At 38.9% G+C, this 21,557-nt stretch overlaps 1 protein-coding gene across 2 annotated transcripts in view; it reads right to left on the bottom strand.

The window, feature by feature from the left end:
* Window positions 1-363: 363 nt before the first annotated feature.
* ANKRD10 (ankyrin repeat domain 10) overlaps window positions 364-21,557 on the bottom strand; it is a 51,755-nt gene continuing 30,561 nt past the window's right edge. For both annotated transcript variants that reach the window (XM_067563688.1, XM_067563689.1), the window contains exons 4-6: window positions 12,510-12,730; window positions 4,867-4,962; window positions 364-1,944 (exon numbers count right to left, since the gene is read on the bottom strand). In XM_067563688.1, the coding sequence (XP_067419789.1) occupies window positions 1,481-1,944; window positions 4,867-4,962; window positions 12,510-12,730 (781 nt within the window). In that variant the 3' untranslated portion in view covers window positions 364-1,480. The remainder of the gene's footprint in view (window positions 1,945-4,866; window positions 4,963-12,509; window positions 12,731-21,557) is intronic.

Raw genomic sequence — 21,557 nt, 5'->3', positions numbered from 1 at the left:
TGTTTGATCTTTCTTTGGAACTCAAGACTTATACAGCTTTTACACATACTGTAGAAAACGTGCTAGTATCTTTCAAAGAGCTAAGAGATTCAGTCAAAGATGACTTATTTATATTCATTTTTATATTTCCACACAATGAAAAGAAACTAAGATTCCACACAGGGATTAAGAAGGATTAAATACTTAAGTGAGATTTGACTTTAAAATTATTAAACACTTGTTCATATCATTAATGAATGTTATCACTTACAAACAAAATAAATCCAGATACAATATGGAGGGTTTGTTTTTTTTTTTAAATTCAATTTGTAAAGGTCCCTTTTGAACAAAACAAAACAAAAAAAATGATGCAGTTCAGAGGACTTACTGGTTTCTCTTGTTTAATATATTCTCCCACCATTCTTTTATCAAATCACAAAACTAGTATCTTATATTAATGCTTGTACAGAGCATTTGTATGAATTTTTACTTGTGTAATAAGCTTTAAATACAATGTATTTTCAGTGAATATAGCCCTAAGAGTATTTTAACTGGCTAGATATACACAGCATTAGATTTTCAAAGCCGTTGTAAAAAACACAAAGCAAACAAAATATATGTACAGTATATCAAAATCAGTCAAACAAATATTTTGATCTGAATTTCTATAACAAATAGCAGTAATTTTAAATTGCATAAAAAGCAAAACAGTGCCAACATGCCTCCAGGCTGTGAGCTATGGTAAAATATCAAGCACACATTTAAAGTAGAGAAGCAAAATAAAAATCCTATAAACACCCCCACTTGCAACTGAACATGGGTAAGCTGCTTTTCCACTTCTATAATGCAAAGGGCCCTAACAAAGAAAAGAATTCCTATGCTACGCTACAGTGAAAACATTTTCAAACTTTTTTAATGCTGCATTTGTCATAGAACGTAAAAATGAACATCCAATTGTATTAAACAAATGTACAAATAGTAAGTCAGAGAGGCTTCTTTAAGAACAACACTTTTCAAACCTTGCATAGTGATAGCTGGCATTGATATTGCTACCATAGCTTCAGCAGAAAATACAAAAAAGGAAAATCTTTTACTTCAAGAGTGATGCAAACACACAACTTGTTTTCTGCACAAAATTCAATATCATATTAATAAGAGGAAAACACTTTTTAAAAAGGGAAAGACAGTGAACACTAGCTTGGAAATAAAAAAAACTTAAGTACAAAATCACAACATTCCATACAAAGCGAAGTAAAAAGTGAAGAATAAACATTCCATTGTAACAGCACCTACTTGTATCACTAAATAAGCCCCATACATGCAACAAATTAGAACTATTGTATAAGGCTGTCAAATGAAAGGTTTACTTTTTATATAAACAAAGTGTAAAAATAGTAATAGTTGCATTCTTCAGAATTAATGCTAGGTGAGGTTTTTTTTTACCCTCCCAAACATTTGGTAGCAATTGTAATATGAATTTGACAAATAAAAAGATGTTGATTTAGGAACCATGATAAAGATACATTGTGCCTAAGACAGTATTATTGTATTTCTGTTCCACTTTAACAGAATTGGAATGCTCAACAACACTGTTAAGTTCAGGGATGCTTTCAGCAGTATCCCCAAAACCATGATAATGCCCATAGTGCAAAGTATCTCCAAGATCTTCAACCCACGAGGGCCTGTTCGACACAAAGCTACTTGGGCTTCCATTCAGATGCAGTGAGCCACACATATCGGCAGAAGTATTCATGGCTTTTTCTGGCTCTTCAGTGCCATTACTGGTGTGAATTCTGTGCCTATTGGCAGAAGCTACTCCAGGAGTTATTCCATTAGGTGTTAATGTTAAACATTCTTCATGCCTGGCATCCATTCCATTGAATTGTGTTATGGCGAAGTCCAAATGTCCATTGATGGTACATCCATTTGTCAATGCATTCAATACGGAGCTACTGCTATTCATATCTGCATTAAGAAATACATCTGTCACCAAAAATTGAGAATCAATGGAAATACATCAAATCATCTCCACTGCACTCCACTTTGTTTTTCAAAATCTATGTATGGAAACTTGGGGGGGGAGTGGCATACCTAATTTTTCATAGCCCATGTCAACATAGGTGGTTTAAAAGTAATCTGACTTGATTTGACCAGTAAATTTGAAAGCTAATTTCAATTTCAAAAACATAACTGCTATCTAAATTAGAAAAGTAAATACACATAGCTATGCTAATCTAAGACCATGTGAATCTTAGAAAAATAAGAAATTAAGTGACAAGTGTAGAGTAAGAAAACAGACAACATTCCAAATATTATTTTGGGAAATAGGACAAAAGTTTTTAAAGTTAAGATATCTTTTTATACTTAAATTTAAAACCCACATGGAGCTAAAGAATGTATGTGCAAGAACTAAAAATTTGAATGGACTAGTTTTAGCAGTGGTGATTAATTTAAGTTTTTTGCCTCCTCTTTAGTGACAGATCTCAGGTAACAGTACACATTGAAGCAGGCAATATAAACAAACATATAATCTTATGCCAATGGGGAAGCTAATATAAAATCTTGCCTAAAATGGCATATTGAACAGGTATTTCAGTATAACTAGTGTTTACTTGAGAAGATATTAAGCTGGAAAAATTACATGTTTTTCCTTAATGACAGATTTGAAACATCTGTACAATCCACATGCAAAATGCCATACAACAGCAACAGCAGAATGCACAGGACCATAAAATCAGTAATAAAAACATGCATGTACAACACAGACTGGTTTATGCAATTTCTCATTTGAATTTTAGTAATTATTACAATTACCTTTTCTGTAAAACTAATTTCAGTTAAGTTTCAAATGTATGTTTCTGCAGTGGTACTCAAAGTACTAGCACAAAAATAGATGACTGGTTCTGCCCTAAAATTGGGGTGTGTGTGGGTGTATATTATATATGGCTAATGATAAGCAGGGCAAACCAAGAGACTTTAGCTCTAGATCTTGATATTTGAGCATTTTACATTTTGTTTTCTGTGTCTCTCTGAACATATGCACACACATTTATGTGCATATTAATGCATAAATCTTTGTGCAGAAAAGTATCATTGGTTTTATTTCTAGTTTAGGGCAGTTAAATATTCTCTTGCAAACTTGCCAAATTATAAAACATGGGGTCATTGTTTGAATGAAAACTAATGAGTACCACTGTTTTACACTGAAGAAGTGGAAAGTTGTGGTTCTCCAACAGTTCTTTGCATAAATATAAACCGATATACATAATGACATTGGTATTTTATATTCAGCAACACAATGCCAAGAAAGTGAATGCACTGAGAGAGTTATCTGTGACACTAACTGCAGCAACTGAAGTTTTCTGCTTTATCCCTATACTGCTTAAAAGAACCACATTAACTAAACTTATTAGCCATAGAATCCTGTTAGATGTCAGATTAAAAAAAAATCTTAACAGTCAACATATCATGCCTACTAATATTGTGATGAAGAGGTACAATAAAAATGTGATAAAGTATTTATTAACTGAAAAGTGGAGAGTTCTAACTGTTTTAAAACTGGTAATTTAGGCTAGCTTTCCCAAATGGATGAAATTACCAATGGCATTTCTATTAATGAACATTCAAAAGCAGATAGTGAATGGCTCTAGTGATAATTATAGAATTTTTATATTTGTTGAAAATTAGCACCTATAACAATATACAATATTTATGAAAGAGAAAGTCAACTACTTTTCAGTAAATGTAAACATTTGGTAACTAACATGGGAGGTTTTCATCTACTTTTACACTAATGAAAAAGGGTTTTGTTGGTTTTTTTTTGTAATCTCTACATATTTTAATGTCTATTTAATATCATTTGGTGAATCTGAGCTATGGTATCAAGCAAAATGACTTAAACCATGAATATTCATTTCAAAATGAAATAATGCACTAAAATATTAACTCCTCCCTTTACCTACCATGGGGATGGTCAAGCTGACCTAAGATAACTTTTTCATAAAACAGTGTAACTCTATATAAATTATTGGGCTATTAAAAAGCATCTTGATCAAGCGGCCCTGAAACGTTAAAGTATTAATATACATTACTATTAACAAATGATTGTGTCAGTCTTCATGAAAACAAAATCCAAACAGTGGTTTCCACGACTGTTCCAAATGGCAACTCAATGAAAATCCCATGGCATCAATCGTCTTTTATCCACAAAAAACAAAAACAATAGCTGTTCACAACACTACTTCTACAGTCATATTGCTGTGCTTGAATAAATGAACACACAGTGGTTAGGTTTGAACTATTATTTTTAGCATACGTTGAGCTAGTTTGAAACTAGTTAAGCGGTACCACACGTTGTTTCGAGAACTATATAAACCATTAGGATATATTCTCTTTGTACACATGGGTAATTAAGTTTGTCTGGTACCAATTAAACCAATCTTTTAAAATACCTCAATTTTCCTTGAAGCTACAAACATAGTAACTAAAAAACAAGGCACATGAAATGTAAGCCTTTAATTAAAGTGAAACAGCCATAGTAAATGTCTATTTAGATTAGATCTATCAATAAGGTCTCCCTTATATCCTTGCAGTGTGTTCTACGAAACAGCTAATCTTCAATATCTACTTAAAAACCCAAATATAATAAATGTTACAGTAATACAATAGTTTTCAAGACTCTGGACAACAGTGTGCAAGAAATAAAGAATGTTTTATATTTAAATTAGAAATAAAATGCATATTGATTCTTGCAACGACAGGGAGTTTGCATTGCAGAAACTGTGTAAATTTCAATCTCTTTTGGTCCAACAGAACCACTCTCCTGTTGTTTGGTGTCTTCAACCATTTGAATGTTGTTGTAGTTAACAGGAAACTGTCCACTCCCACCTGATACAACAGCAAACTCTTTATCAACGTGCATATTGTCAGCATCATCCTCATTTCCTCCATTCATCATTGGTATTAAGCCATCAAAGCTATGAGCTGGTAAAAAAGAAGGTGATATTTAGTTTCCAAAGCACATTTGAAAACTCATAACGAAGCAAATAAAGTGAAACAAATATTCTCATTATTAAAATGAGAAAAAAATGTTTATGGGGAAAGATTAATTGTATGCTTATAAAATAAGAATGCTCAGGGGTGCACGAAAGAGACTCTGGATTAAAAGAAATACTAACAGAGAGTGAAGAATTTGGCAGGGGGCAGGGTCTGGCAGCCCTCGGAGTCTCTTCCAGTTTATGTCTTATATTCCTAACACTCATGTTTCAGGGCTTCAGCCAGTTATCCAAAGGGATCATGAAGGGATTTTCACCCCCAATGTATTCTAGGATGTATGGGTTTTGTGTGTGATTGTGATTCTAGGATGTCTGGTTGTTTGTGTGTGATTGTGATTCTAGGATGTCTGGTTGTTTGTGTGTGATGGCCACAGCTGGAGATCAGACCCATATGTGGGTATGGGAAGGAATTTTCCTCCGGGTCAGACTGGCAGTGATCTTTGGGATTTTTTGCCTTCTCCAGCAGCATGGAATGCAGATCGCTTGCCAGGATTATCTCACTTCATCAATTCCCTGCCATTGCAGGGGCCTCGGGCATTGATATACCTTGGTTCCTCCTATTTTCTGCCAGTGACAACATAGTTTAGTCTCCTGTGTGCTGTAATACTTTAGTCTAATTTTGGCTGTTGGCTTTTAGTGTGTCGGTTCTGTAGGTGGCCTGTCATATACAGAAGATCAGATTAGATGATTTGGTTGTCCTTCTAGCCTCAAACTCTATGATTATGACTCAACAGAAATTAGATGGCCCACCACACCCAAGTACATTAGATTGATTTTTCTGGTGAAGTGAAGAGAAGAGAAACAGTTGACATTTAAATTACCCATCATTAGGCTTCAGAGTTAGCACAGAGCAATTGTGAAGAGCAATTAATACTTCTCAGAGAACATTTCTAGCTCAGAATCAGACATTGCTAGATTTGGTGCAGATTCTGAATGTTCTCTTTGGAATGATAAAGACTACAGACAGTTTTGCTTTTACTTAAAAGTTTACATTCTGGAGAACAATTATGACTAATGTGTGTGCATGCACCTGCTTGCACAGTGCAGGGAATGTGTATGTCAAACGAATGTAGTTTAGCCATTTGAGCACAAGGGGAAAGAGTGGCTTAACTTACCTCAAGCAACTTATTCTCCAACAGTATTGTTTCCACATAGCCATAATGTAAGATTTAAAGCCTTATAGGAGAAAGGGATTTTTACACTATCAGAGAGAACCTTTCGAAGGCAGTAGTGACTGTTGTAGGATAGAACATCAAGCCTACTTGCCTCAGAGAGTATAGGTGGCCTTCCCTCACCAATGCTCTCCCCATTTCCCTCTGCCTAAGGAGCACCTAAATGTAACTGGGCTCCAAAAACAGAGCAGAGGGAGGGAGAGAGGGTGAGCCAATGTGGTTCTGTAGACGCAATACAGTCGCAGAACAGGAGTTAAAGAAGACAGGCAATGCCTTTTTTCCTTCCTGACTTTGCCTCCACCGAGCCTTGCTAATTAGCCAGTGGAAGAAGCACTGTGCTCCCCAAACTGCCTCTGGCTATGTACACACTGATGACAGCAAATTCGCCAACATCAGATCGATCCATCCAGATTGATTGAGCGGAAGACAAGACCCGCTCAATTGATCCGGAAGTTGATTAAATCAAACCACCTCTTCAAAAGGCGCAGTGCAGTGGAGATGGTGCATTAAAGGGAAGTTATGAAGTTGATGGGAGTTAAGCAAGCTACTCTGTGTAGCTTGAATAACACTGGTTGACTGCCACCGAATTCCTGGATAAATGTAGACTAGGCCTCTGCTGTTGCTACAATGGTGAGAGAATTGTGATTTATGTTACGGTAAACCAAATACCAAGTAGCAGTCCTACAGATTTCTGACATGGGTACAATATAGACAGTATCTGCTGAAGAGTGATCTCTAGGGTGTTCTAGTAGAACATCATTCCCTAATCCTTAACAGGACTGGATGCATCACTTAATTCATTTAGACTCTTTTGAATAGAGATAGCTTGACCTTTGGATGTCTCTCCAAAGGCCACAGAGAGGTCCAATCTTTGTTGGAAATTTTGGGTGAGGTCCAAGAACCACCTTGTCTGCCTGATTGATTCTCAGTGGTGGATACTTCCAGAGAATATATCACCTATTTAGGAGGATAAATTAACAAACCTCAACAGTTTATACTTTTGTGCACTTCACTTACTCATCCTTGTAAAGGTTTTATCTGCAGACCTGCAAATGGAGTTACAAGACTGCAGTCTGTCATCAATAACTTCCTCAGAAAACAGCCTTAGTGAGTTCTGTGAAATTGGCCTGAGGTAGATGAAGCTAAATCCCTTGTGAAATTTAGGATAGACACTATGAAAATCAAAATCTTAACTGGAATAAGGTCTAATTTTTTTTTCTTCACTCAAACCAAGAAGGTCTTGAAGATGCTTCCTTAGGGCATAACTTAACCAATGGTAAAACGAAATTTCTATAAGGCAGTCCTCTAGGTATGGATAAGTCTGTCCGCCCTTGATGATGCACATGATCTGTGATAACAGCCAGGGACTTGATGAACACCTTAGGAGATGCCACTCTCCCAAAGAATAGCACCATCTATTGGTAATGATCATTGTGCATCATGAATGTGTGGTACTACTTGTGCTTTCATCCTATCAAGTTGCTCAAGTAGGCAAGGGCCCTAAACCAAAGCAGGACCGAAAAGAGGTTGTGTTCCCCAGAAGAAACTATGTAGAATTTCATTTTTCCTTAGGCATCTGTTCAGTTTGGGAAGGTCTAGAATAATATGCAAGTCAATCTTCCTTTTAGGAAAGAAATAATACTGGGAAAAAAATCCCATTCTGCTGTAAGGATCTGGTATCACTTTCTTTTCTCATAAATTTTACTAAAGCCAAAACATCTTCCTGTAAGTTTCTTACGGGAACTTTGAAGAGAAAAAGGTGTACGTGTGCGTATGAGTGTGTGAGAGAGAGAGCACGAGTGAGCAAGCGAGAGCCTGGAATTGGAAGTCAGACCCCCACATTTGATATTTTCCTGGATCCAACAGCCCAAGAAAATGGTTTCTTATTTCAAAAAAGAAAAAGCAAAACAAAGCCCCACAACCCTAAGGACAAACTGTCTCAAAAGGGAGGCACATAGAAGGATCTGTTTCCATAAAGCCTGGAACAGGGTCATCTCTCTCATCTTCAAATTGCTGCTTGGCAACAATGCTTCCTGAACCAGAAGCAAAGGTCCTCTTCATCTATCTCCTCTGAAAGGCGTAAGGCTACTTTCCAGTTTGGATTTCTACGCAGAACTGACTCATAAATAGATGGCTGAGATCTGAATAGTTGATTAAGTCACTTTCAGCTTCTCCAGGATTTCATGTGTCTTTGGATTAAGAAGCCCACACCCCCCACAACAGATATCCAAAATCCGTGTCTAAGCTTCAGAGGAAATATTTAATTCCTAAACCATACTTGCTTTCTGAAAAACACTGTTGAAGTTAAAGATCTGTCAGCAGTATCAGACACTTGGGATCTTTGCCAGTCCTTGTGCCAGAATCTGGACCTCCTAAGGAAGTGGGAGCTGAAGGAGCAGAAATCAATCTTCTCAGCTCCAACCCTCCACATCACCAACCGATAAAACTTCAGCAGCTGCCTTCTCTAGAACCAGTGCATTAAGCATGCACTACTATCACAGATATACAAAGTCCTGTGCTCTGGAACAGTCCCTGGGAGGACCCCTTCATCTGTCAGTTGACCTGCACTGTGAGACTCCTTGGGCTTCCTGTCCACTAACCACATTTTCAGTCTATGAGAACATCTCTCAAAACCTTGTTCCAACCCAATCAGGTTATACAAATCCTCCAGCATGGTGACCCCTGAATCATTACCCCATTTGTCAAGATACTCTCTCCCATCAAGGAGGTAGCTTCCAAAGAAGTCACACCCTAGGTCTTTTGTACACCCCAAAACCTTTTCCCATATGCATCAATAGTCAATTCAAACTTGAGCAGCAAAGCCTTTTTGAATAGTTCATAGTCCGTAGTATCAAGTCCATCCATCTGGCTGTAAGCCTCTATGATTTTGGGACTGAGTAAGGAGATGAAACAGTGGAGCTGGTCCATATAGTTAACCTGGTTCAAATCGCAAGCACTTTCAAAGGCTGTGAGGTAGGCATCTACATGCCCCCCTCCTTAAACTGGGGCAGCAATTTGGTATCTAGGTTTCCTGCGGACTTGGAATCCTATGGCATCTCCCCACTTACCTCTCTGTAGGTCCTCTTGCTCCTCCACTTCTCCATCTCCTGTTCATGCTTTCACTGCGTCTCGCGGTCCTCCAGTGAGGTTCTCAACTCCAACTATCACTGCTTCAAATCTGTCCATGGGAAGCCATGTCATGAAGATCCCCTGCTGGATAGAGAACCTGGTCTTGTGGATGCCCTGCTACTGCCCTGGATGCTCTCTCTGGCGCTTTCCTTGGACCCTCTTTTACCCACATTTGGGGCTGGAACTTGCCTCTTGGACTGATCATCCTTCTCCAGCCATGCAATTAGCTGCACTTTGTTGAGCTCCTTGCTCTCTGAACAGGTTTGCAATATTCTTCTTAGGAAGATGGTTATACACCATTTTCTTGCTGTTTCCTTGGACTACCTTTGTTTTACTGCTGCTACTCACTTATTGCAAAATACCTCTCATGCATTCAGCAACCAACCACCCTCTTGGTGCATTCAGAAGGCATCCTCTGCTACCACCTGCCACAGATCCATGGGTCCAGTGCTCTGGAACAGTTTTGGGAGGACCCCTTAAGGATGCTAGATCTCCTTAGGATCTCACTCTTTTACTAGGGTAAGCCACTGGCTTCACTCCTTGGACCGAACCTCAGAGCCTCCAGCACCCCTGCTTCGCACCGTGAGCTCCCTTCAGTGAGTCCACCCGAGTTGGACACATGAGAGAGACTTGTATGATCAAAGAGAGCAATACACCCCCAACCTTCCACTTCTGTAGTGACTCTCAACAGGCATTGCAAAAACAGTAGGGTTTATTAGATGTCTAGAACACAGTGTAGAAAATTCTTGTTTAGCATAAAGCAAAGAAATTTACAGCATGGTCCATTCTGGTTACCCGGAGCCCCAGCCAAACAGCATCCACCCGTGGCTCCCACTCTTTTCCTCTATCCTCTTTGTTCAAGTTCCCGGGGCAGGCATGCCTGGCTCCTCCTCGGTCCTTTGTTGTCCAGCTGGTCAAATATGGCTGGCATCATGCAGAGGTGGTGAGCTCTTATGGTCATTAGTCATTGCAAGGAAACAGAAGTCCTGGTGACTGGATTCGCCATTGTCTTCACAGACCCTCCCATTGATCTGGACTCCAAACCTGAGACAGCTAGGCACTATTCACACACCTGCCCAAGAGTAAACAGCCTTTTCCCATCAGATGAGTGCCTTACTGCAAGAGACTAACGCAAATGGCCCAAATACAAGTATGTTTTCTGCTTTTTCAGAACAACTAAGATCTGGGAAGGCCAACTGTACCAGGGTCTGGCTGGACTTTTCTTTCTATTGTTCTCACCTTGGCACTAAGTGATTTTTTAAGCCAATAGAACCAAGAGAAGTGCCACCCCCCAGTTTCCACCAAAACCTCCAATACTTGAGCCTCTGAAACTTCTTGAAGGGTTTCTAAAAGGCTATCTTCTTTACAGATTGACTTCTGTCTGAGAATCTAGGAAAATGTGGCAAAAGTAGGTTTCATAGACACACGACTCATGCCAAAAAGCTTTTTTTGCAAAGACTTTTCCAACTTTAGGGCTGAAGGAGGAGATTTTTGGAATACTACTTGCTGGTCTGGCTGGTCTTTTGGGGACCTTTTAGAGAAGGGCCAGCAAGAGCTCCAGGATTTTTGCAAAACTATCTTCTTTCAAGCAGGTAAAAGCATTCCTCATGTCCACTTCAGTCATTTGAAATGGCAAGAATCACATATTTTTAATCTATGCTTTTATGTAATGCTCCAGTAAGAATCCTACTGAATCACTAATATCTATGACTTAGACAAAGTTTTACTATTTTCGTAAGTTAATTATTAAACTATTTACTCAGCATTTTTGGGTCATTTTTAACTACTGCACAAAGGGAAAGGAAAATGTCCCCAACTGCAGCATATGGCATAAAGAAAGAGTGGGACTGATGAAAAAGGCAGCTATTTATATCCTGGGTCCAGAGTGCAGAAGAGGTTCAGGTGCCACTTCTGCTTTAAGGTGGCCATATAACTAAGGACACACTATTGAGAAGGCAGTGAACATTACATATATTACACTAAGCAAGAACTAGGTAATGGCAAACAGTTGAGGAATAAACAAATGATTGTTATGGATTGATAGTTATGAATTGACAATACTCCAGCTGAGGCCTCACCAATGCCGAGCAGAACTGGACAATTACCTCCCGTGTTATAAGTGAGGTAGAGGTCCTGCTCTACTTGGCACTGGTGAGGCCTCAGCTGCAGGCCTGTGTGCAATTCTGAGCGCCACACTTTAGGAAAAAGTTGCAGACAAATTGGAGATAGCCCACAGGAGAGCAACAAAATGATAAAAGGTTTAGAAAACCTGACCTATGAGGAAAGGTAAGAAAACCAGGCACGTTTAGCTTTAAGAAAAGAAGACTGAGAAGGGGACCTGATAACAATCTTTAAATATGTTAAGGGAGATTATGAAGAGAATGGTGATCAACTGTTCTCCATGTCTACTGGAGCAGAATAAATAGTAACGGGCTAAATCTGCTGCAAAGGAGATTTAGATTAGATATTAGGAAAATACTTTCTGACTCCAACTTTAGTTAAGCACTGGAATATGATTCCAAGGGAGTTTGTGGAACCCTGATCATTGGAGGATTTTTAAGAACAGATCCAGTGATTCTCAACCTATTTACCATTGTGGGCCACACATGCAGCTCTTTGTTATGTGGGTACCATCCATATAATATACATAATACCTGTATGGCCATGAGGATGTCACTTGAGCTACAGCTGTGTGCTGATTAACACAGTGGTTCTCAACCGGTGGCCCAGACAAACATCTGTCAGGGATGGTCTACATTTACTTGGTCCTGCATCAGCACTGGGGTCTGGAGTTGATGACTTCTCCAAGTCTCTTATAACCCTACATTTCTGTGATTATATGATCTTTATGACAGTTAGAAACAAGCCAAAAGATGCTCCATAATCCTTTACTGAATCAACATCTGAGGGTGCATACATTTCCTCCAAGTCACTCCCTGTCCAGATGGCTTTGGGACTTGCAAAAGGCATGTACTTGCTCAGAGTTGGAACCTACAAAAGTAAGTCTCTAAGGAGGCCACCAGTCTTGTTCTCATAATTATTTTATTTATATTTGATTTATGTATCCCTTTTAGGGATGTCAAAAATAAATTTCCAGCCTGGAGTACTGAGTATCTTCTCTTACTCTCAGTTGGCACTGATATTGCCTCCCCCACTTTCACCTCTGATGTCTCACCTTCAGTCCTGGCTTTCTTTACTCCAGCAGACTCCATATCTTCAAAGGATCTCTTTCGACTTGTCCCACCATTGAGTGGACTGGGACCTCCATTTAAGGTGCCATTGCTAAAGAAACAGTTCAGGTGACAGTTCTGGAGGTTCAAGAGAAACTGGGCACACTCTTGGAAGCCCTGGGTATGTGCAAGATCTGCTGCTGTCAGGCCACTGGCATTTCTCAAGCTGCACAATACAAAGAAACTGAATTACACTCATTCATCAACCCAACTTGGCTGCAGCTGCTGCTTTTACTGACTAACTATCTGCAGGTGATGAGAGAGAAAGAACATAAACTTAGCAAATTTCCACTAAGGAATTAGTTATCAATCTTAGTTTTATAACTAACTTAGCTCTTTGCACATATCTGGCTTCTAAGCAAACTTTGGGAGACAATAACTTTTCAATAAAATCAATATACCATGTGCTTTTAAAAAGCATCTTCCTATTTAAACTTCTCAAAATGTTTAATTTCTAAATTACAGTCTGAAGCATCTGACCTTTACACAGACTTCAGACTCAAACTAAATGTTGAATGCTATCATCTTCTGCAGTTTATTTTGACAATCTATTTCTTTATCTTGAGTAAAAACCACCCTCAAAACAAACTTAACATGACTTAGCAAATTATCTATGGCATTCTGGTATCTAAGACAACAATAATTAACATCACTAGTCTTCCTAACAATAAAATATAAGCTAGGTTTAGTTATGCTTTGCTTGTTTTGTTTTTTGCTGTTTCTTATTTCAAAGTGTGTGACATTATAAATGGTGGGGACTTGTTCTGTTATTTGACTCAAGATTGTTCCAACCTGGACAACTGGCATTGAATTTTTAAGTTTTTAATTTAGCAAGAAGATTATGAATTAAGTGAAGCCAGATAGGACACCAATAGTTATAGATGCAAGTTTCAATTGAGAGAGCTCTTCCTGTGCTCCTTCCTGCTGATACGTATTTATATGAATGGTCTGACAACCAACAGTAAGCTTGTCTTTAGAAATATGAACATTAAAGCGTAATAAGAAAATACTGTAACAAAAGTGTAGACAAAGGGGGTTGGCAGCAGCAGTATTAGAGGGAGGAAGAGAAGATGCTAATGAATCTTTCTTAACTAGATACACCAGGAAACAAAACTAGCCAGTCAGAAAACTGAGTCTTTACTTCTCAGATTTAGTAGTCTGGATAAGAAGCTTATTACTTTAAATTCCTGAAAATAAGCAGAGGGACCAACAGGAGTGATAATTTAGGAGATTAATATAGCTAATCCATTGAACTGGCCCTCTAGAAGTTGCCCTGAAGTGTAATAAACTGCTCTTGCCACATACATGAAAACAGAGGAACTGAGCAAGTTATAGACAGGATCTAAATTATAACAATGCAATATACAGATAGAATAATATCCTTTTCAATTTAGTCAGAACTACTATTTCACTATTAACAAGCATGGTGTAGGAATAAATCAGCAAGACCTGCAAAGGACAGCTGATTAGACCCAAATAGGAAGCCCTAAACCTTGACACAGACTGGACTAAGGAATTTGAAAGGTTATGAACTAGGATTGTTTCCTAAAAGATTGTGGTTTGCTTGCCACACAGATAAGAAAGGAGGTAAAAAAATCTTTACAAGCAGAACTAACATTATACCTAGACCAATTCCTTAACAGGAAGGATATAGCTATGCTTCAAAAAAAACTTTTAAGGATGGGCAGAGAAGATGGCACAGAGTTTGGTTCATTTCCTTTGCTCTCTACAACCAGAAATACCACTGAACTAAGGAAATCAAGGTCATCTTCTCCACCATAATACTCAAACCATCCACTTTGAACCTTACTTGTGCTAATTTACCTGAGCAGCACAGATATTATGTAATAGGGGCTATAGAAAACCCAAGATTAGAAAGACTTCAAACAATGCAGGTTTCAGGAACATATTTTTTGTTGAACAAAAGTCAATAGCTCCCTCTGACCAGCTCAGGATAAAGTGAAACCCATGTCCAGTTAGTAAGTTAGTGTCTTCTAAAGTGTGGGTCATATTTCCCAGCCTCACTAGAAAGGGGAAGAGAGCACGTGTGCAGAGGACTAGATAAATGATGGACTGTTAAATTTCCTCCTGAATCTAAGCTTTTATTAAAAAAAAAAAAAAAAAAAAAAAAAAGGGGGGGGGGGGTTCGGCAGAGGGAATCTAGTTGTTATGGCTGTGAAGAAAACCTTTTAACATGGTGCAAATGTAACCAATACAAGGACATCTGCATGGGTTTGCAGCCACCTTCAAACAACATCTCTGAGATGTGGATTGCCCTATTCATTTCAATAAGTGATATATCAGATACCAATGATAAATGTTGACATATAGAAGTATTATTGAGCTATTTCACTGCTCTAACCAGTGAAGAAAGGAGGGTAAAATGCTAAGAAGAGCTACATCAGCATTTCCTAACGTGGCAGGTGGGAAGGCGAAAACAGAACTAGTCAGAATTTTTTTTAAAGAATGGTTTCTCCCTAATATGAAGGTCCAAACTCTTTGCCTTCTATGGAAGAGCTATCAGACTACTACTAGTAGTATTGCAGTAGCACCCACAGGCCCCGATATGCTAGATACTGTACAAAAATACATAACAAAAACATGGTTGCTGCGCCAAAGAGCTCATAAATACATCTTGCAAAAAGGTTGAGAATGTTAAGTTAGATCTTAACTAAATAAGGAAAATGGGAATTTGCTACTTCAAGAGGCTAGTAATGGGAAGAAAGAAGATGACACAAAGTGGAATTGACAGAGAGAGTTCCAAGAATCCAAGAGAGGCCATCAAAGAATAAGAAAGTCTAGTCAAAATAAACCTAAACGGGCCTACCAAATTTGGCTATCTTTTCCTAATCCCCTATCTAGAAGGGAAATTTGTTGACACAAGCAAAAAACAACAAATAAAGAGGCCACAGCACTATGAAATCCTAATAGAAACAAATTGATGGAAAGACTGCAAATGCTCAACTAGCAATCTGCATGGAACAGAAAGAAAAGAAACATAGGGATTATATAATTACAGGTTTGGATACAGGTCACACACCTTACGGATGCAAAATTAACCTTCATCAACCAACCAAGTCAGTTTTCCAAGTAATGTCATGGAAAAGACCAATGGAAAACTGATGCCACCCATCAGTGAAAGGAATCTGGGTACAGAGTGAATTGCAATATTCTCACAGTCTTCTAAAGGCCCTGAGTCAGAGCATCACTATATATTAAAAAACTAAGAGTTCCAGTGTGCGTTTAAAACAGTGGTTCTCAACCTATTTACCATTATGGACTGCATATGCAGCTCTCTATCTGTTATGTGGGATGCATCCACACAATATATATACTACCTATATTGCTCTGAGGATGTCACATGGGCCACAGTTGTGTGCTAATTGGGCCGCAAGTGACCTGCAGGCGATGGGTTGAGAACCACTGCGTTAAAAGCACTGGCCTGGATGGGGGCTGGTGCCGACCTGGTCTGCACTACCTTAGCAGCAAGCACATCCATTATTACACAACTTCAGGGGCTGCAGCATGTATTCCCCTCTGTGGCTAGCCAGTGGTGCTGCAGATGTTCAGAGATGTTAGTAACTAACACTGCAACTATAGCCAACTTCTGCAGAGGGACAAAAGTAACTCATTGCACCGTATGTTTCCCATTCCTTACACTGTGTGTCCAAGGGACTGGCTACAACTTGGTCCTTAAGTCATTATGATCTGAGCTCCTAATTTAAATCTCCAGAAGACATTTCCAGATACGGGTAGATCTGAGTTCTAAGCCTCCTAACATGAAGGGAAAAAAGGGGGGGAGTGGCAAGTTGAATACTTCTGTAACTATTAAGTGAGGTGGACTGTGCCTCTTACCACTGAACGGTAACTAAATAACCTGTATCAATTTCTGGATTAGTACAGGTGGCTGGGAAATAGAAGGCAAATTCAAGACTGTGGAATGTGACTATGTCTTGGTTCACTGAAAAACAGAAAAGAGGCTACTGTTTCTAAGTTGAAGACTTACCAAAGCTAGTACTAATGAATACAAGGAAGATTATTTCTCTAAAGTGAGTCAGATTCTCAGCCCTAGTGCAATCAGAGGTGCTTGGTTGACTGATGAAGAGAATACTTCACACTTTCTTCCATAATTGCTTGAAAAAGCAGTAAGTCTTTTATAAATGATGCAGATTCTAAAATACTTTCATGGGTCAAACCCTGAAGGGCAAAGAAATTTAAGAATATATGCCAATCTCTGGGCAACAGGGAAGGGAGTTCTTGGACTTCATGCTTCCCTTAATCTACCACCCCAAATTTTTAGAACATTACAGAACTCTAAAACGAAATTTCAGACATGGCTTTGACCAAGCCCTAATAGGCCTGAATCTTGGGCTCTAATGCCTCTTTCAAAAGAGCCCAAAAGACACTGATTAAAGACACGCTGCCACTGTGTAGATGCTAATCGCTAGCAGCAGATCGGACTGCTGTACTTGCAATTTTACGACACAGAATATAGAACCCAGTCGGAAAAATCTCACAAAAGGCTGTTTAGAGGATGAACTAGATTGCTAGAACAAACAGATATATCCAAAAACACAAGACCTGGTAATAAGAGGGGACTTTATCCACTTGATACCTGTCGCAAAAGTAATACAGCAAAACACAATGGCCCAATAAGTTCTCAGAATATATTGGGGACAACTTCTTGTTTCAGATGAAGTAACCAACCAGAGGGACAGCTCTTTAGAGTTGATTCAGATTAACAGTAAGGTATTAATTGCAAATCTGAAGTTGGAAGGCAATTTGGGCAAAAGTGATCATGAAATGCTAGATTTCACGATTCTAAGGAAAAGAAAGAGTGCCAGCAGTAGAATGAGGACAATTGACAAAAAAAAAATAAAAAGTAGATTAAAACTTGAAGAACTGGTAGGCTAGGTCCCATGGAAAGAATATCTAAGGGGAAAAAAGTTCAGGAGAGTTGAGGTTTTTCAAAGAGACAATATTAGAAGCACAACAGTAACTATCCTGATGTGAAGAAAAGACAGGAAGAATAGTAACAGGCTAATATGGTTCCAATCAAGAACTCTTTAAATGACCTGAAAAATCAAAAGAATCCTACAAAAAGTGGAAACATGGACAAATTGCTAAGGAGGAGTAAAAAAGAATAAGCAAGCATGTACGGGCATAAAAAGAGTCACATCCAGCAAGGGACATAAAAGGCAATAAGAAGAAGTTCTATAAGTAAGTTAGGACCAAGAGAGAAACAAAGGAAAGTGTAAGTCCAATACTTGGCAGGGAAAGAGAGCTAACAATAGATGACATCAAGAAGGCTAAGCTGTTTAATTTTGCTTCATTCTTTGCTAAAAAGATTTAATGGTGACCAGACACTCAACACAATGAATATTAGCAACAAGAAGGAAGGCACATAAGCCAAATAGGACCTCTGAGAGCTCATGGAAGATAGGTGAGTGAGATTCCAGGCGACTGGAAAAGGGCAAACATAGTGCCTGTCTTTAAAAAGGTGAATAAAGGGAATGTGAGGAATTATAGACCAGTCAGACTAATTTCAGTACCTGGAAAAATACTGGAACAAATAATTAAACATGCATTTTTAAGCATCTAGAAGATAAAAGGATAAGTAATGGTCAACATGGATTTGTCAAGAACAAATCATACCAAATCAACCCAATTTCCTTCTGACAAGACTACTGGCCTAGCGGATGGAGGGTAGCTATAGATATGATTTCTTGGTTTTAGTATGACTTTTGACACAATCCCACATGACAGTTTTATAAACAAACTAGAGAAATTTGGTCTAGATGAAATTATTATAAAGTGGGTGCACAACTGTTTGAAAGATTGTACTCAGAGTAGTTCTCAATAGTTCACTGTCAGACTGGAAAGATGTATCTAGTGGGGTCTATCCTGGGTCCAGTACTACTTGATAACTTCATTAATGACTTGGATAATAGAATGGAGAGCATGCTTATAAAATCTGCGGGTGACACCAAGCTGGGAAGGGTTGCAAGCACTTTATAGAGTCCAGGATTAGAATTTAAAATGATCTTGACAAATTGGAGAACTGGCGTGAAATCAATCAGATGAAATTCAATAAAGACAAGTACAAAGCACTATGCTTAGGAAGAACAAACAAAAAATCAAAGGCTCAGCTTCAAAGTGGGGAATACCTGGCTAGACAGTAGTACTACTGAAAAAGATCTGGAGGTTATAATGGATCACAAATTGAGTCAGAGTCAACAATGTAATAAAGTTGGAGGGGAGCTAATATTATTAACAGGAGTGTCATATGTAAGACGTGGGAGGTAAATGTCCTCCTCTACTCAGCTGAAGTACTGTGTTCAGTTGCAGGAGTCACACTTTAGGAAAAATGTGGACAAACTGGAGAGAGTTCATAGGAGAGCAAAAAAATGATAAAAGGTTAAAAAGCCTTTCCACATAGGGCAGGCTAAGAAAACTGGGCATGTTTAGTTTGAACTAAAGAAGACTGAGGGGGGACCTGATAACCAGCTTCAAATATTTTAAGGCTGCTATAAAAAGCCAATGATCAATTGTTCTCCATGCCCACTGAATGTGGAAAAAGTAGTAATGGGTTTTAATCTGCAGCAAGGGAGATTTAAGTTAGATATTAGGAAAAACTTTCTAAATACAAGGATAGTTAAGCACTGGAATAGACTTGCAAGGGAGGTTGGGGAATCCCTGTCATTGAAGGTTTCTAAGAACAGGTTAGACCAGTGTTTCTTTACCTATCTGCCATTGTAAGCCTCATATACAGCTCTCGGTGTATTATGTGGGCTGCATCCACACTATATACTACCTATACTACCCTGAGGATGTCACATGGGCCACAGCTGTGTGCTGATTGGGCTGTGGGTTGAGAACCACTGGGTTAGACAAACATCTGTCAGGGAAAGTTCAGATTTACTTGGTGCTGCCTCAGTGCAGGAGGCTGGACTAAATAACCTCTCAACGTCCTTTCCAGTACTATATTTTTATGAGTCAACGAACTTGGGCTTGTAGACAAAGACATGCCTTCCCTTCAGATAAATTAGTTACCCAAGAAATTTTTGGGAACGATGAGAAAACACAAAAGTAATACCTTCTTTAGAAGGGATCCAAACATGAAGTAACCAGCAGTGGAGGGCGGGGGGGAAGGGGTATGGAAAGTCAAGCAGAAAAATTGGGACTAATTTAGCCCTGAAAAACTACTATAAGTTAACCAGTCCAGTCACAAGTTATAATCAACCTTTTACTGTATTATGTATGAGAAAAAAATCTTTATTAAGTTGCCTATCAAAATGTTTACTTGCTTTAGGTAAGAACTTTCCAAGACTGGCCTAATTAGTCACAAAAAACCTCTCTAAAAAACAAAAATCCACACAACTTTTTTTTCTGTACAAGAAATGGAGGACTTCTCTGAAGAACTCAGTCCATCTTTAGGAGCAGAATGGAAACTGAACTAAAAAGGCAGCTCTGAAAATTCTGACTCCTTTTTGACACACCTACCCTACTGAGAGAAACAGCTGAATTGGCAAATATGACAAGGAACTTTTAGTTAACATTAGATGGGGTTGAGTGTGGATCTTTAATGATCCGGTCAATTCACTCCGCATTTAGAGAACAGCTATGCCTGGCATCAATTCAAAAGCATCTCATCTGTTTCAGGAATTAGCTTCTTTCTATTGGAAGTGTTTCAAGTAGGACACTGATTTCCCCAAAGACTTTATTCCACGATTCTTGGATTAATGTAGAGACAGATACTTCCATTTTGCTTTGGAGTGTAAGAATACCGGGGAGAGAGAAATCTTATAAAGAGGTTATATAAAAAATATAAGAAACAAGAAATTTAATTCCATGAGCGGTATAGTCTAACTATGAATAAAACTGGATAACTAATGTTTGCCTGTTTACATTTTACACTTCTTGAACTATTTGGCAATGTATAAAAGTTTTATACATAAACTCTGCATGTTTTTTAATTTAAACATTTAAACCCTCTGACTTTCGAGAAATATATTTGTATACTTTCTCCTGAAGAGAAAAGGAAAACATTCAGCAATGGACTTCTTCTCTTTCACCTGATCCATTTGCTTCATGTAACAAAGTGTCTACAGGTTGGATCTTCAGAAAAAACAGTTACTAACGTTTCATAACTGCCGTTCTTCGAGATGCATTGCTCATGTCCATTCCAAGTAGGTGTGTGCATGCTGTGTGTACAGTCGCCAGAAGTTTTTTCCCTAGTGTTATCCGTAGGGTCAGCTATGGAACCCCCTGGAGTCACGCCTTCATGGCCCTGCTAACAGTCCGTGTCGTCCCCCCCCCCCCACCTCTTCAGTTCCTTCCTGCCAGCTGGCTCCAACAGAGGAATAGGTGGGTGGGTCTTGGAATGGACATGAACAACACATCGGTTACAGAAGGTTAGTAATTGCTTTTTTTTTTCCCCAGTGCTTGCTCATGTCAATTCCAAGTAGGTGTTTCTCAAGCAGATCCACAGGAAGAGGGGTCAGAGTTTAATGACCTATGGATTGCACTACCGCTCTACCAAACGCAGCATCATCTCTGACTTGCTGTGCCACAGTGTGCCACAAAGGTGTGAATAGACCACCACGTCATGGCTCTATAAATGTCTTGGATCAGGATCTGAGCGAAGAATGCTGCCAAGGATGCCTGCACCCTTGTGGAATGAGCTGTCAGCACTGGGGCTGGTGTCTTTGCCAAGTCATAACCTGTCCTGACACACGATGTGATCTATGAAGAGATTCTCTGTGATGATACTGGAAGCCAAAGAGACCTTGCAGAACCTCAACTTCTTCATGAATCTGTTGAGGTTTCGTAGGTCCAGAATGGGTTTGAGACTGTCTTTGGCTTTTGGGATTAGGAAGTAGTGAGAGTAGAACCCTTTGCCTCTTAGCTCCTGAGGAACCTCCTCCACTGTGCCTATCTTTAGGAGCATCTGCACTTCTTGGATTAGAAGTTGCTTGTGAGAAGGGTCTCTG

This window comes from Emydura macquarii, unplaced genomic scaffold, assembly GCF_026122565.2.
Source record: "Emydura macquarii macquarii isolate MOO-44397 ecotype Brisbane River unplaced genomic scaffold, CSIRO-AGI_Emac_v2 contig_2531, whole genome shotgun sequence".
In the NCBI taxonomy this organism is placed as follows: Eukaryota; Metazoa; Chordata; order Testudines; family Chelidae; genus Emydura; species Emydura macquarii.
The sequence above is the reverse complement of the archived record's forward strand: the minus strand, read 5'-3'. Positions and strand labels throughout refer to the sequence as shown.